The 15,707-nt window shown below is 48.6% G+C and overlaps 1 protein-coding gene across 1 annotated transcript in view; it reads right to left on the bottom strand.

The window, feature by feature from the left end:
* The window catches only part of MMP14 (matrix metallopeptidase 14), an 88,145-nt gene that overhangs the window by 22,652 nt on the left and 49,786 nt on the right, over positions 1 to 15,707 (bottom strand). The window contains exons 3-4 of the mRNA XM_078644876.1: positions 761 to 883; positions 77 to 384 (exon numbers count right to left, since the gene is read on the bottom strand). Of these exons, the coding sequence (XP_078501002.1) occupies positions 77 to 384; positions 761 to 883 (431 nt within the window). The remainder of the gene's footprint in view (positions 1 to 76; positions 385 to 760; positions 884 to 15,707) is intronic.

The raw sequence follows: 15,707 nt of genomic DNA, 5'->3' as shown, positions 1-15,707 counted from the left end.
AAGCAAGAGGAAGGTAGTGATGTGCTTAATACCAGGAAATGAAAGGAGTTTTCTAGTCTACTGCCACTCAACCTACCAGAGAGGTCATCATTCCTTGCTGTCCAAGGTTCAGCAGCATCAAAATGTGTGTCCCCTCCTATGTTGGGGCCAGGGAAGTAGGCATGGGCCAGGAAGCCACCCTCGCCATCAAAAGGGGTGCTGTCACCATGGAACCCTTCAGCGAAGAAGAGCATGATGTCGGCATGTTTCTCATGTCCGTCTCGGATGAGGTGGTATTCAATCTCCCGGAATCGAAGAGGTGTGACCCCCTGCCACACACGAAAAGCTCGACGGATTGCCTCATAGGTTTCATATTCTCCAATCTTAGGACTGTAGTTCTGGATGCTGCAAAGGTGGAGAAAAAAAGGTCAAAGCAAGAACTTAAACACCCTCAGTACAAGAATTCCTCACGCACAATACAAGTATAGCAATAACCAGCTGCAGTTTGAGGTTCCCTAAAAATAAAATAACAACTGCAAGTGCTGGACAGGCACCAACAATGTAACACACATACACAGGGTACAGGCATAGCCCCAACATCAAGAGTATAATACGCCTCTCGTGGAAGCAAACCAGATTCAAAATGGCAGAAGCAGTGCAAGCTTTCTGCAAAAGTAATACATCAGTAGCAGAAATGCAAACTTCCCCCAGATGACAACGCACCCGCTTATACTCTGTGCCACAGTACAATAATAATTTTCCAACTAATGGTGCCACTCACCAGAATGTGAGATCCGTCTGAGGCCACTTCAGCCCCTGAATGGCATAGCGTTTCCTCCGGACATTGGCTTTGATCTCTGAACCAAACTTATCGGGGACGCCACAACGAGGTTTCTTCATTGCCCTGCAGGGGGTTAGATATCAATACAAAGTCAATGAGTGTCACAGTAAGACAGAGATTAAGGACAATGCGGACTACAAAGACATGGGAGGGTGTAGTGTTGTGGGTTCACCTGCATTCGTGTCCGACGTACTTTACAGAGGGTTTTCTGGGTGACAAAGAGGATGCTATAAAATAGAAAGATGTAATAAGTAGGGGGGGAGGATAAACGAGAGCTGTAGCTGGAATAAGAGAGAAGCACTGCTAAGGTGGCATGAAAGGTGGGTTGCAGAATGGGATATAGCGGGGCGAGAAGGGCAGCGATGGAAGGAGGTGGCATTACTGCCAAGGTAACTGAAGAGCCATGTAGTGGAGTGAGAGGAGTGTGGCAACATGAGAGCATCTGAGAGGAATAAGGTGACGGGACCGCTAAGATATCAAGTGATGGTGGAAACAAAGGGAAGGAACAAGAAAGGCAGGGATTAAATCCCGAAGAGTTCATCAAGCATAACAGCGAATGTGTGAGAAGGAGGTGCCTGGACGATAAGGTAGAAATCAAATAAGACACCGCTGGGTTAACATAATTAAGGCGGTGGGAATCGGGAGAATTGATCAGTTACAGTTAGGCAAATATTGAATGTTATAGAGGGAATACTGAATTAACAAGATCGTAAGATGTGTATAAGGAAGAGGTTGATTGAAGAGGCATAGAGCTAAAGGAAAAGTAAACCACTACCAAGAGAACACAAAAGGAGCATTGTAGCATAAACAGCAGGTCAAACCTCAGCCCAGGCGGGGATGCACAGAGTGTCTTCCAATGCACCTTTGGTCACATCTCACCTTATTTCCCCCTGTGGTCCTAACCTCTCATGCTAATATTAAGGCAAAGGAAAGAACAAGTTGGCTCCAGCAGGACTGGAGGACGTGGGTGGGTGCTGGCCTCATAGGAGAGTTTAACCCCTTCACTGCGGCGGCTATTCCGCCGCAGTGCTAAGGGGACGGGGCGGAAGAGCGGCGGGCGCATGCTGGTGACGGAACCGCTCCGTCACCAGCGTCGGTTGCGCTGTGCTTATGACGGAGCGGTTCCGTCATGGCCCGCCCCGCTCAATAGAACGATCAGCGCAGGCGCGGGATCCGCCCCGCGCAGGCGTGCCGAGCGGGTCATGACGGAACCGCTCCATAATCAGCACAGCACGACCGCGGCTGATGACAGAGCGGTTCCGTCATCAGCAGGGGAGGGGTTAAAGTGACAGCACGTAATTACGCGACCCAACATATCTTTGACATGGAACTTTATAATGTCTACTGTCTAGCCAGGTATCCTAGATATTGTATCTATATCATGCTTGATATACAGTGAACGTTTTGTTATGTACCATATACCTATGTATCTACGAGAGGATGTGTATACTATCATCGACTTGCATTGAACGTTATGTTATTTACCTTGTGTTATGTAACTAAGACACTTGTAAAGCGCTCTGATACACACAAGGGTCTGGTTCGCGCTATATAAAACTTTCTAAATAAATAAATAAATACTCAAGGGGGATAACATTTCCCTACTTTTAGCTTTGACATTGTTTCCAACGCCGAGATCAATTGTCAGAATATATTAGGAGCAGGAGGAGGGCATAGGACAGTCCAAACAGCAGAAGTACAGATCATGAAGGATTGCAAGACAGAACTGAACATCAGCTTCTCAAACCAAAATAAAGACAGTGTTCACAGCACACACATGTAGGGGATACCAAGAGCTGCCCCACAGATATCACAAACAGGAACCTGTTTCTGGGTAACCTAAGAACGAAATGGTTACATATCTGAAGGAATCGTTTTGGAGCTTGAAGACTTTCTGGACTCGCATGCTGTCCATAATTCTGGTATTTAGTGTTTGGGTCCCGAGTTGCGGAATGGTCTGTATTTTCTCTTCCTTTTTAAAGAAGTGGGCATTGTCATCGACAACTTAGGGTCGACAATCTGGTGATATATCCCTCATCCAGGATGTTAGACGTATGTTCAGAAAGCTGCACTGCATGGTCGCCAGCTTCAGTTTCTTTTTATCCAGCATACTTTGTGTTTGTTCCCTTGTGTTGTATTAGCTGTCCTGTTCTTCCCTTCTCTAATACTATTTTGCAGTGTGATGGAGGCGAGAAAGAGGGAAGGATGGGTATTACATATGAATGCAGAAAGTATCAAAGCTGCAAAACTACTCCAACAGGCAAGTAACCATTTCGTTTTGCAGTGTGACTCTTTGAGAATTCACATACTGTGCATAGATTATGTACCAGTGTTTTCCTGTCATGTGGGAAGTTGGGTCGAGTGTGAGTTTGCAAACCAGTGTGTAAGTACGTTCTGTCCCACCTGAGCTTTTTAGCTTGCTTGGAAATCGATGCAGTAGTTTTGGTTTGATTAAGGCATTTTTTTGTCAAAAAGGCCAGCATTGCCCCTTTTTCCTTGTGGAGTGCATCCTTGGCCTTTCCTCTAGTGCCGTTTCTGCGCTGCTGCTGTGCAAAACCTGTATATTGTCTGGACTGTCCCTCTTGCTATAGATTCCTTTATACTTGGTAACCTATTGGTTACTGATGGGTAAGAGAGAAAAAACAGATTGCTCTTCCTGTTTATGTTTTTGGCATGCAGTACATCACCGTCATCCTGATGTCTATCATGCATAGGGTGTGTTCTGTTCATAAGTTTGGGTCATGGAAGAACTCGGATAGATGGACCGTTTGGCTGTCAGAGAAGTGTGAACAACTTTGGGCAGGAATTTAGGGTTAGTGCTCAAGATTACCCTGTCCTTGTGAATTTGAATGTATAGATCCTGCTCCGTTAATTCTTGCAGTTCACTCCCTTGGTGTAGGGATGTTATGGCCGTCAGTAAGGCAGTCTTTGAAATTAATAATTGTACACTTACGCTGTATATTACGTTCAAACGGTGGTTTCATCAGTTGCACAAATACCAGCTTGAAGTTATATATGGGGGTTGGCGCTACTATGCACGGTGCTATTCTTTTTGCTCCCCCAGAAGCCTTCTGATCACTGGTGTCTAAAAATATCTTCTTCGTATCACGCCTCTTGTGTATGCCACAATTGCTGCCAGGTATATCTTTAGTATTGCGTAAGACAGTCCTTCATCCAATAAGTGTGTGAGGTGTTTTAGGACTGGGACATCCTCTAATGTGGTCTGTGGGCCCTTGTCTTTGGCGCCCCATTATCAAAACCTTTTCTAGTTTTTGAAGTAACACTTCCAAGTGCTGGTCTTTTTGCTTTCCCGAGTACCGCCAAGGTTCTTTTTGACTGCTGGAGGCATCCAAATTCTATTTCCTCAAGAGCTGTGCTGCCAAGCGGAGTGCTTTTGCTTGGTGTTGGAACACTTTTCTCCAGTGCAAAGCTAGAATATTCTGCCATGTTGGTAGTAACATCCCATTTCACTGCGTCAGTCCCACTAGGTCGGAGAACCTTGCTTGTCTGGCCCAGTGAGGTGCTAGGAGTACGAGGGTCATGCTTGTCTGTGTGAACCTCTCTTATGCGAGGGAAATCAGGGGAATTGCTGGAAAAGCGTGCACAAATATACTTGACCATCGTATCAATAGGGCATTCACCAGCGATTGTCGGCTTGAGTATCTGGACACCAAGTTTTGGGATTTAACATTCTCTTGTGTTGTGTACAAGTCCACCTGTGGGGTTCCCCACTTGTTGAAGATACACTGTGGCACTTGCTGGTTAAGTTCCTATTTATAGGACTTGTTTTCTGGTACTGTGTTCTCACCTCCCAGCAGGTGGCTTGCCATTAGCGTTATGTTTCTCTGGAATGCCCATGACTACATCTCCTGTGCTAGAATGGCTGGTTTGTGTGATCTGGTGATGCCTCCCAACCTCTCCCCAAACTCCGTTTATTGTGTAGAATCTGGTTGTATCTGCACCAACTTCCCCCTGACTGAGATTGGATGGTTTTGAGGACTGAGACACGGTCTCGAGTTCCAGGATATTTATGTGCGTGACTGAATCTTCCTGGCTCTACAGGCCAGTGATCAGTTTGTTCATAAGCGCTCTTCACCCCACGTGGAGTGTATCCATTGTAATGCTTACCAAGGGAGTTGGTTGCCTGAAAGTCCAGACCACAGTGATGTTCTTGGTGTTGCACCACTGCATTTCCCTGTGTAGTGTTCCTGTTATAACCACTATAACTTCATAACTCGTGTTAGCCCGTGACCAGTAGCTCTGCAACCACTCTTGGAGTGGTCTCATGTGGAGTCTGGCATTCGGGATCAACTGTATGTGTGAAGAATGATATACCCATGAGTTTCCTCACTGGCAGAGCTTGCCTTTTCTGGTAGAGGCTACATTTGTCTGGCATTGCCTGTACTCTTCTGTATTGGAAAGGCTTTCCCCTTTTGTGGAGTGGTGTGGCTCACTGGTTAGAGGTGGCAGACCCATAAGCAGAGAACGGCCTGGGACCAGGGTTCAATTCCCGACGCGGCAGGGTGGTGGACCAGGGTCAAAAACGGACTCGATAATTCTCGCCTCGGTGCCTACTCTAACCAGGGAACACACTCGGCAACTCTGGGCATTAAGCTTGCCTCATCTCTACAACGGCCCCCCACAGACACCGGGGATGCCTGGTTTCACCTTGGAGACACCCAGAAAGGGACCATCTCACAGGGAAAACCAGGACGGGTTCCCCATCGGTCTTCAGCGCCTAGATACTCCTTGGAGTCGTAGTGCGCTTTACAAGTACACCCACATTTACATTTGTGAGTCCGAGAGGCTCCTAAGAAGATTTTTTTATCTTTCTGGTTCTGTAGACTACTTTTCTAAGTTTAAAGAAATAATAAGTTAGTGCACTGTTTGTATCACTGTCATCTTTGCACTTCTGGTATAACTAACATTATGAGCCAGTATTCCAGGTAGGGGTAGACATGGATCCCCCTTCTTTGCAGGTGAGCCACTTTGTTTAGGCCAGCAGTGCTGATTTGATCCCAAAGGGCAGTATTGGGTCTACAAGAATCTTAGAAACGTATGTCTTGTTCAGTGGGACGTGCAAGGATGCATCCTTGAGGTTCTCTATTGTCCTGTAGTTAGTTCCCTTTTTCGAGGAGGAGCATGACCTCCTGCAGTATAGTCATTTGAAACTTCTGTTTTTTGATGTCCCAGTGGAGGTACCTGTAATCCAGGATGAGTCAATGACAAATCAGCATTGGGTACTAGGAAGCATGCAGAGTAAATCCTTTGCCTTCTTTAGGAGATTGGTACTCTTCCTGTAGCCTTCTTTGTAGCAGACCAGCCATTTCTTTCTTTAGCTGTAAAGTGTCATTGTTTTGGCGTCTCATCCTTGGCTTTATGTTGGGTTGTGTTTTTAAAATATCTACACAATAACGATGTCAGATGATGCTGATCATCCGTTTGTCAGAGGTGAAGTTATGTAATTCTCTAAGAATCTTCTGATTCTGATCCAGACATTGTTGAGTGGCTGGAGTGGTGTACTGTGGAGTCGCTTGGTGGGGTGTGCAGCTCCTCTCGCTGTTTTCTCTTCTGCATGCACTACCACAAAAAGGCTGCCTTAATGACCTGTGTTTTGCCACGGTGTTGTAGTGCTGTGGCTTGGTTCCTGTGCAGCAAAGGAGGAATGGAACATAGGTGGGTGTGAACCTCCTCGGGAAGGCTTTCTCCTGCCCCGATTTGTCCTTTGGACTGTAGGGTGCCCATCGATCTCGCTATGTTGCCATCATTTTTCATTCTCCAGATGGATTCATCCACTGCTGTTCTGAAGAGTGACTCTCCTTGAAAAATTAGCAGGGTCTTGAATAGGAAGGAGTATGTCACACACCATGTAAGCATCTATTTGTGGCTCATAGTGCTGTAAATGTATGTGCTTTGCATACTTCTGCCACCCAGTGTTGGACTCGGACATATGCAATTTGTTTTTCTTCAAAAAAGTCTTTCAGTTATGACATATAATGACTCCTTCTTTAACTGGCAATGCACATGGGCATTGGCTCCATTTTTCGATTGCTTCAAGCAAATCGGCTCAGGATAAACTTGCAGCATAGGAAGGGAAAAATAGATGACCAAGCAAAAGGAGAAAGAGAAAAGAACATGCGCAACATCCAGAAGCTTCCGGTAGGTTGATGGGCGCATGTGAATCTACAGCACTACATGCCATGAACAGATGCTTACAGTTTGTGACATGTGTAGCTGTAGATTGAATATGCTACTTACCAGTATGCATCTGTTCTTGGCATGTAGGGCTGCTAACATTCATATCTTAGCATTAGATCGCCGCCTAGTGTTGGGTCCGGATGATCGCACATTGTTGTCCTGGAAGAGTCTTCGAAGTATCCTGAGATAGGTGGCTCCTCCCCTGGACTACAGTGCGCATGGGCATCGGCTCCATCCCCAGATTGTTTTTCGCCATTGTGGCAGAAGATGGAGTGAAAAGTGTAAAGGATGTCCATGCTAATGATTGAATACAATAGTAGATCTGCAGCTGCGACAGGCACCGGGGAGGAGGGTGGGCGATATGAATGTTAGCAGCCCTACATGCCAAGAACAGATGCATACTGGTAAGTAGCATATTCAGTTCGAGGCATGTGGGCTGCTAAATTCATATCTTAGCATAGAATACATAGCAGTCCCTCCATTAGCGGCGGTTGCCCGTGCCAGCTGCAGAAACCTGAAAAAGTGTCTTGAGAACAGCCTGTCCCACAGCAGCTTGCTGCTTGGAATGCACATCATGACAGTAGTGTTTTGTAAAGGTATGTGGTGTAACCCACGTGGCTGCTCTGCAAATGTCCTCTAAAGGAATGTTCCCTAGGAAAGCCATGGATGCCCCCAATTTGCGTGTGGAGTGCGCCCTTGGGGGTATCGTTAACGTGCGCTTGGCCTTGTGATAACAGATTTGGATGCACTTAACAATCCACCTGGCTATTCCTGCTTTGGAAATAGGGTTGCCTTTGTGTTGTGGTGAGAAGGCAACAAAAAGTTGTTTTGTCTTCCTAAAGTGTTGTGTCCTGTCTATGTAGTACATTAACGCCCTCCGTACGTCTAACGTATGGAGCATTCTTTCCGCTACCGTTTGTGGGTTTTGGAAGAATGCCGGCAAGTCAATAGTCTGGTTGAGATGAAACCGTGACACCACCTTTGGAAGGAATTTGGGGTTAGTACGTAGCACTACCCTATTTGGATGAATCTGAATGAATGGCTCTTGGATTGTGAGCGCTTGTAGCTCACTAACACGCCTCAGTGACGTAATAGCAATAAGAAAAGCCACTTTCCACGTTAGGAACTGGAGTTCACACGAGTGCAGTGGCTCAAATGGTGGTCCCATCAGTCTGGTGAGGACCACATTGAGGTTCCACACCGGAGCTGGTGGTGTTCTTGGGGGAATGACTCGTTTCAGGCCTTCAAGGAAAGCTTTAATAGCAGGCACCCTGAAAACAGAGAGATGCTGCCTATTTTGAAGATAAGCTGCGATGGCGGATAGATGTATCCGAATAGAAGTGAACGCTAGATTGCACTTGTAAAGATGTAGCAGATAGCAAATGATGTTAGGGATAGATGCATCTAGCGGGTTGATGTCATTGCCTGTACAGTAAATGACAAAACGCTTCCATTTTGCAGCATAGCATGCTCTGGTAGTTGGCTTCCTTGCCTCCTTGATGATGTTCATGCATTCTGGAGGTAGGTTAAGGTATCCAAACTCTAGGACTTCAGGAGCCAGATCGCCAGGTTGAGCTGTTGCGGATCTGGATGCTGAATTTCTCCATGGTTCTGCGTCAAGAGTCTGGGCGTGAGGCGCAGTCTTTGATGCGGCACCACTGAGAGTTCGAGGAACGTGGTGTACCATGCTTGGCGCGCCCACGTTGGAGCAACCAGGATGAGAGTCATCGCGTGCTGCCTTAGCTTTCTTGCCACCAGCGGTATCAGAGGGGCTGGCGGAAAAGCGTACGCAAATTTGCCTGACCAGTTCATCCATATCGCATTCCCCTGCGACTGTGGGTGAGGGAACCTGGCGGCAAAGTGTTGGCATTTTGCGTTTTCTTTTGTTGCAAACAGGTCTATCTCCGGATGACCCCACCGCTGGAAGTACGGGAGGAGTACTGACAGATGTAACTCCCACTCGTGCATTTGATGGCTGTATCTGCTGAGCAGATCCGCCATCTGATTGTCCTTGCCCGGGAGGTGTTCTGCCATGAGGAAGATGTTCCTCTGAATGGCCCACCGCCACATGCCCTGAGCCAGATGAGACAGCTGTGGCGAGTGGGTGCCCCCCTGTTTTTGAATGTAGTACATCGCAGTCATGTTGTCCGTCCGGACTAACACTACCTTGTTGCACAGATGTACAATGAAGGACTTGAGCGCCATGAAGATTGCCATCAGTTCCAGATAGTTGATGTGCATCTTCTGTTGCTGCGTCGTCCATAGTCCCTGCACGGTGTAAGTGAGCAAATGAGCTCCCCATCTCTGGAGAGATGCGTCCGTCGTCAGGATATTCCGTGGCACTGGCTCCTGGAACAGTCGGCCCTTGCAAAGGTTGTGTGGAGTCCACCAATGCAGAGAGTCGTATGCCCGACTGGTAACCAACACTAGGTCTGTTAATTGTCCTTGAGCCTGTGTCCACTGATTTGCTAAGCACTCCTGGAGCGGGCGCATATGTAACCGTGCGTGAGGGACTATGAAGATGCAGGAGGCCATCATGCCTATCAACTGCATGAACACTCTTGCTGGAAGTGAGTGTTGTGGTTTGAACTTTTGGATTAGAGACTGCATGCTGTCTATCCTGACTTGGTTTGGGTGAGCCATGGCCGTCAGGGTATTGATCGTCGCGCCCAGAAACTGCCGGACATGTGCCGGCTGAAGATGCGACTTTGGGTAGTTCAACGAGAAGCCCAGATCGTGAAGGAGGTGAATGGTAGTCGACATGTCCGCGGCGCACTGTTGTTCCGACTTGGCTTGAACGAGCCAGTCGTCTAGGTAGGGGTAGACATGGATGTTCTGCCTCCTGAGGTGCGCCGCCACTGTCGCCAGACACTTGGTAAATACTCTTGGGGCTGTGGTCACTCCGAAGGGTAGGACCTTGAACTGATAATGTTTGCCTTGGATAGTGAATCTGAGGTATTTCCTGTGGGACGGGTGTAGTGGAATGTGGAAATAAGCATCCTTGAGGTCTAAGGTTGCTAAGAAGTCCCCTTGGTTTAACAAGGGAAGAATCTGTTGTAGTGTAAGCATATGGAAATGTTCTGACAGTATATACCGGTTGAGGGGACGAAGATCCAGAATGGGTCTGAGAGATCCGTCCTTCTTTGGAATAAGGAAGTACAGGGAATATACCCCTGTGCCCTCCTCCTCCACCGGCACGAGCTCGATAGCGCCTTTTTGCAGCATCACCACTACTTCCTGCTGCAATAAGTGCAAATGCTCTGCGGACATAGGCCGTTGCCTTGGTGGAATGTTGGGTGGAGTGGACTTTAACTCTAGACAATAACCGTACTGGACGAGTTGTCGCACCCACCTGTCTGTGGTGATGTTTCTCCAGACGGGCAGGAACTGCTGTAGCCTCCCCCCGACAGGTGTTAAGTGGTCGGGGGGCAGTGACAGAGAGTCACTGTTTGCTTGGGGTAGAGGAGCGGGAGTTGTTGTTTCCTCTGCCACGTCCTCTGGTGCTGTTTCCTCGGTAACCCCCCTTGTTCTGTTTGGGGTACGAGGATTGCGCTCCACCTCTAGAGAATTGTGATTGTTGACCCATCTGTCCTCTGGTGACTCCACGCGCACCTGAGTGACGAAAATTGTTGCCACGAAACTGTTGTGATTGTAGGGCCCCCATAGACTTAGCAGTTTCGGTGTCTTTCTTTATTTTTTCTAGGGTGGTGTCAACATCTGGACCAAACAGTCTATCAGGATTGACTGGCTGATTAAGTATGGTTGTTTGAATGTCAGGTTTAAACCCCGATATGCGGAGCCACGCCTGTCGTCTCAGCATGACGCTAGTGTTAATGGCCCTAGCGGCCGTGTCCGCGGCATCAAGTGCACACTTTATGGCTGCGTTGGAGATCAGTTTTCCCTCCTCTATAAGCAGTTTGGTAGCCTCTTGAAACTGCGGAGGCAGGTGTTGTAAAACTTGCTCTAGGGTGTCGTAATGCGCCCTATCGTAACGTGCCAAGAGTGCCTGTGTATTTGCAATACGCCAAAAATTGGCAGCCTGTGCAGCTACTCTTTTGCCTCCTGCCTCTAGCACTTTGGACTCCTTATCCGGGGGAGGAGCTTCACCCGTTGTTTGGGAGTTGGCCCTTTTGCGGGCATTTGCGACCACCAGGGAGTCAAGCGGCAACTGTCCCCGAATGTATGCAGGGTCTGCAGGTGCTGGTCTGTACTTTTTTTCGATACGTGGATTGACCACTCTCGCCCTGGTAGGTTCTTTAAAGACGTCCGCAGCATGTTTGAGGACCCCTTTGAGCATAGGCAGTGTCTTTACTGTCCTTTCAGAGACTGAAAAAGTGTCAAATAAAAAGTCTTCTTCTACTGGGTCAGCATGCATGTCCACATCATGATTAGCAGCTGCCCTCTCAATGAGTGCATGAAAACCTGCAGAATCTTCTGTTGGGGAGGCACGAACACTGAAAGGCTGTGGGTCAGGCTGTGGGTCTTGCCCCACATCCTGGGTGCTTTGGTCACCAATGTCATCATATGAATCCGGCTGTGCATCTGGTTCATTGATGGGGAAAGTGTATTGGTCATCTTCATCATATCCCTCACCCTCAGAGTGTTCTGGGGAAGGAGTTGGGCTCCTTCTTGGAGGAGGCTGGATAGGTTCCATGAGGCCTGAAGCGTCCTGAGGAAGCCTTTTCTTTTTCAGGGGGATGACATAGGAGTCCACTGGCTGTGAAGTGATTCTCCTCTTGTAAAGGGTCAATTTGCCTGTGTCTGCGTCGATAAAACGCTCAGAATCCTCATCTGAGTCCAGTACCCGACTTGAAAACGCCCCTGCCGTCGAAGAATCCGACTTCTTTGGCGCCGATTTTGTTGAAAAGGCCTTCGGCGCCTCCTTTGGCGGCAGAAGGAAGAGAAGTTTATTCGCAGGCTTCACCGGAGTGTCCATCGGCTTCTGTGGCGATGGCATCGGAGCCGACGTTGCAGAGGCCTTCTCCCTGATTCTTTGTAGTGAAGCGGCGACGAGGGACGCGTCACTTACAGTGGCCTTTGGCGTCGACGAGGAGGACTTGACCTTGCCCTCGGATCCGACGTCCTGTTGCCCCTTCTGAGTCTTTGACGATGAAGCCGCAGCCGCCGACCCAGAGTCCTTGGACCGATGGGCAGATGTACCAGCCTTCGATCCGCGTGACTTTTTCGGCTCCGTCTCCACCACGCGTCCGACTAACGGAGTCCCAGTCGGAACCGGAGCCGTTTCGCTGGCTGTTGCGGGCTTTGACGGCGCCGCAGCGGTCGACCCGTGCCGACCACCCTTCTTAGAGAATCCCTCCTCTGTCGTCGATTTCGACACTGTGGAATCGACAGACTTCTTCGACTTTTGTGGCCCGGAGGTCGACGGAGTCGATGAAGCAGCGGGTTTGGTCGTTTTCGTTGGTACGGCCGCCATTTTAGGTGTGCTCGAATCCATAAGTTTCGGTTTCGATTTTGGGTCGGCCATTTTAGGTGTAGTCGATACCGTAGGTTTCGGTTTCGGTTTCGATAAGGCCTGCCCAGCAAGTTTGTCCGTGGCCGGGCCGGAAGGCGGGGCCGTGGCTTGCGGTACGGGGTCTAGGGTAAGGCCGACAGGCGATCCCGTGACCCGATCTCGATCTTCGTAACCTTCGGGGCATAGCTCGTCCCCTGAGCTATCTTCCGCGGCCCCATAAACCTCTTCGACGTCCCCTACCTCTTCGACGTATTCAAGGCCTTGACCCCCGACTCCGTCGTCGTGTTCCGGATCTGCCTCGACCTCCGTCTCGGGCGGGGAGATTTGAAGATGATGGCTCTGGTCCTCGTCTTCTTGGTCGCCGAAGATGTTTTCTGGATCTGGGGCCGCTTGTCTGGCTTCAAGGCGCACCGCGCGCCGAATCTTGAGTGTTTTCTTGGACCTGAACTTTGCACAGGCCCTGCAGTTGCCGTCGTCATGGTCTGGCGAAAGGCATTTGTTACAGACTGGGTGCAGGTCTATATGTGGGTATTTGGACCCACAGAGCGGACAGAGCTGAAACGGACTCCGCTCCATGCTGTAAAGTTGCAGTCGTGTCGCGATGAGAAGGCCCCGATGTCCGAAGAGTGTAAGCACTCCGCTGATTCAGACTCCAAGAGACGGAAGAACTCGAGACCGCACGCAAACAATACCGACGCAAAGAATACAAGGCCTTTTGGCCGTTTAAAGTTAGTTTTTCTCGGTTCCGACAGAGAGACGTCGAGACCGCATCCGAACCCAATGGCGGGAAAAAACAATCTGGGGATGGAGCCGATGCCCATGCGCACTGTAGTCCAGGGGAGGAGCCACCTATCTCAGGATACTTCGAAGACTCTTCCAGGACAACAATGTGCGATCATCCGGACCCAACACTAGGCGGCGATCTAATGCTAAGATATGAATTTAGCAGCCCACATGCCTCGAACACATATGCTCTGCACAAAATGTAAAGTAATAGTCCCCTAAGGGGTGGCTAGCCGGAGGATGTTGCAGAGGACTGAAAAAGAGTTTGTTGTACACTTTGCCCAATCTTTGCTTGTTGGTGCGCTAAGACGTCCACATGGTAATGCCTGGTGAACGTGTGTGGAGTTGACCAAGTAGCTGTTTTACATATGTCAGCACTGGGAATGTTGCTGAGGAAGACCAAAGAGACGAGTGGAGTGTGGTCTGGTCGAGGCTGGAATTTGCCTTTTGGCCTTAGCGTAGCAAGTTTGAACAAACTTTGACGATCCATCTGGCTATCCTCCCTTTGGATAGGGCACAGCCTTTGTGTGGTTTGGTGAGAGCACCAAGACTTGCTGACATTTACAAAAGGGCTTAGTTCTGTAAATGCAGTACATGAGGCCACTATAGACATCAAGAGTGTGGAGAGCCCTCTGCGACAGAGCCTGGCTGTGGGAAGGAGACTGGTAGCTCAATGGTTTGATTAAGATGGAAGGTGGATACCACCTTTGGCAGAAACTTTGAGTTGAATCTAAGGACAACTATATGGTTATGAATTTGTAAGTAAACTTCCTCCACTGTAAGAGATTGGTGCTCGATCACATGCCGTAAAGAATTCATGGCGTCAAGGAAGGCAACTTTCCAAGACAGAAACTGGAGGGGTTCAAAAACAGGGTCCAACAGTTGAGTAAGTACTATATTGGGGGCCCGAGCTACACTGGGCGGGATAACTCTTTTGAGCTCTTTCTTGAAAGCTTTGATGACGGGGACTGTGAACAAGGAAGAATTCTTTATTTTGTACGTAAGCTAAGACTGCAGCCAGATGAAGACATATGGAAGTGTACACGAGGCCCAGTGCCTGAATATGAAGAAGAAAACAGACAATGCATTGGACCGCTGGTTTGAGTGGATTGTTGTGTTCGGGAAGGCAATGGTGGACAAACATTTTCCACTTAGCCGCATAGCAATAGCTGGCCCACATGGTGCTTCTACCGGTCACTTTAAGGATGGACATATATTCTGCAGACACATTAAAAGTAACTAAACTTTAGGACCCAAGGAGCCAAATTGCAAGAATGAGCTGTCAGGGGTTTGGATGCCTGATGGTGCCTTGATTCAGAGTGAGTAGTTTAGGCCGGTTGGGCTGTTTCTCATGGGAAACCACTGACAACTCTAGAAGGATTGTGAATCGGGGCTGTTGGGCCCACGTGGGCGACATCACAATGAGAGTGACGGACGTCTGCCAAAGCTTCTGAACCACGTATTGCAGGAGTGGGAGAGGTGGAAAGCATAGCAAATATCCCTGACAAGTGGCTGTTGTGAAGAGTTCTACATCGGGAAGCCGCCAACGATGGAAGTATGAGAGTAGGACAGGAGGGTGGAGTTTCTATTAATTTACTTGTTGCCGCATTCTACTTAACAGGTCTGAGAAGTTGTTGTCCACTCCCATGAGGTACTACACTAACAAACATATCTTGTGGTAAAGTGCCCAATGCCAAATGTTATGTGCCAATGCTGAAAGCTACAGAGAGTACGTGCCTCCCTATTTCAGAAGATAAAACATGGCTGTTATGTTGTCTGGCTTGATGAGGACCACCTTGTTTTGGAACGGATGAAAAAAGGCCTTGTGTGCTAGCCAGGTAGCCAACAGTTCCAAGTAATTGATGTGGAAGCTCAGTTGAGGGGGCACCGACATGCCCTAAATTGTCATTTTCTGCAGGTGCACCTGCCTACCCGGTAAGGGAAACATCCATGGTGATCGTCATATGTGAAAGGGCTGTCCCCGTAACAGGTTGCTGCTGTTCCATCGAACCAAACACTAGATGGTAGGAGTATGCAGGGCATGTTTATCTACAGCTACACATGCCACAAATATAAAATTCCTTGTCCTTTTCAAAGTTGATTCCAGTAGATGTCTGCTCTGCCTCTCATCACCACGGTGTACACCGAGATGTCCTGAGTCAAAGGCCTCGAGGAGTACGTGTCCACACTATCCTCTGCTGACTTGGTGTCAATGTCCTGCCAGTGGTACATCTTCAAAGATGCCCTCATGGTACTCGCCATTTGCAAATACAAAGGCTTTCTTCTAGTCTTCCACCAGTGCAGGTATTGCTGGAGGTGGCAACACCAACCCACGCAGTGAAGCCACAGACACCACCCGATCCCAAGACCTCTGCGACAAGCTTGGGAGCTACTTCCACCTCAAGATCTGAAAACTCCACGACAACTTCGCCG

The sequence above is a fragment of the Lissotriton helveticus genome, chromosome 5_1, assembly GCF_964261635.1.
Source record: "Lissotriton helveticus chromosome 5_1, aLisHel1.1, whole genome shotgun sequence".
Lineage (NCBI taxonomy): Eukaryota > Metazoa > Chordata > Amphibia > Caudata > Salamandridae > Lissotriton > Lissotriton helveticus.
This window is presented reverse-complemented; position numbering and strand designations above follow the sequence as displayed.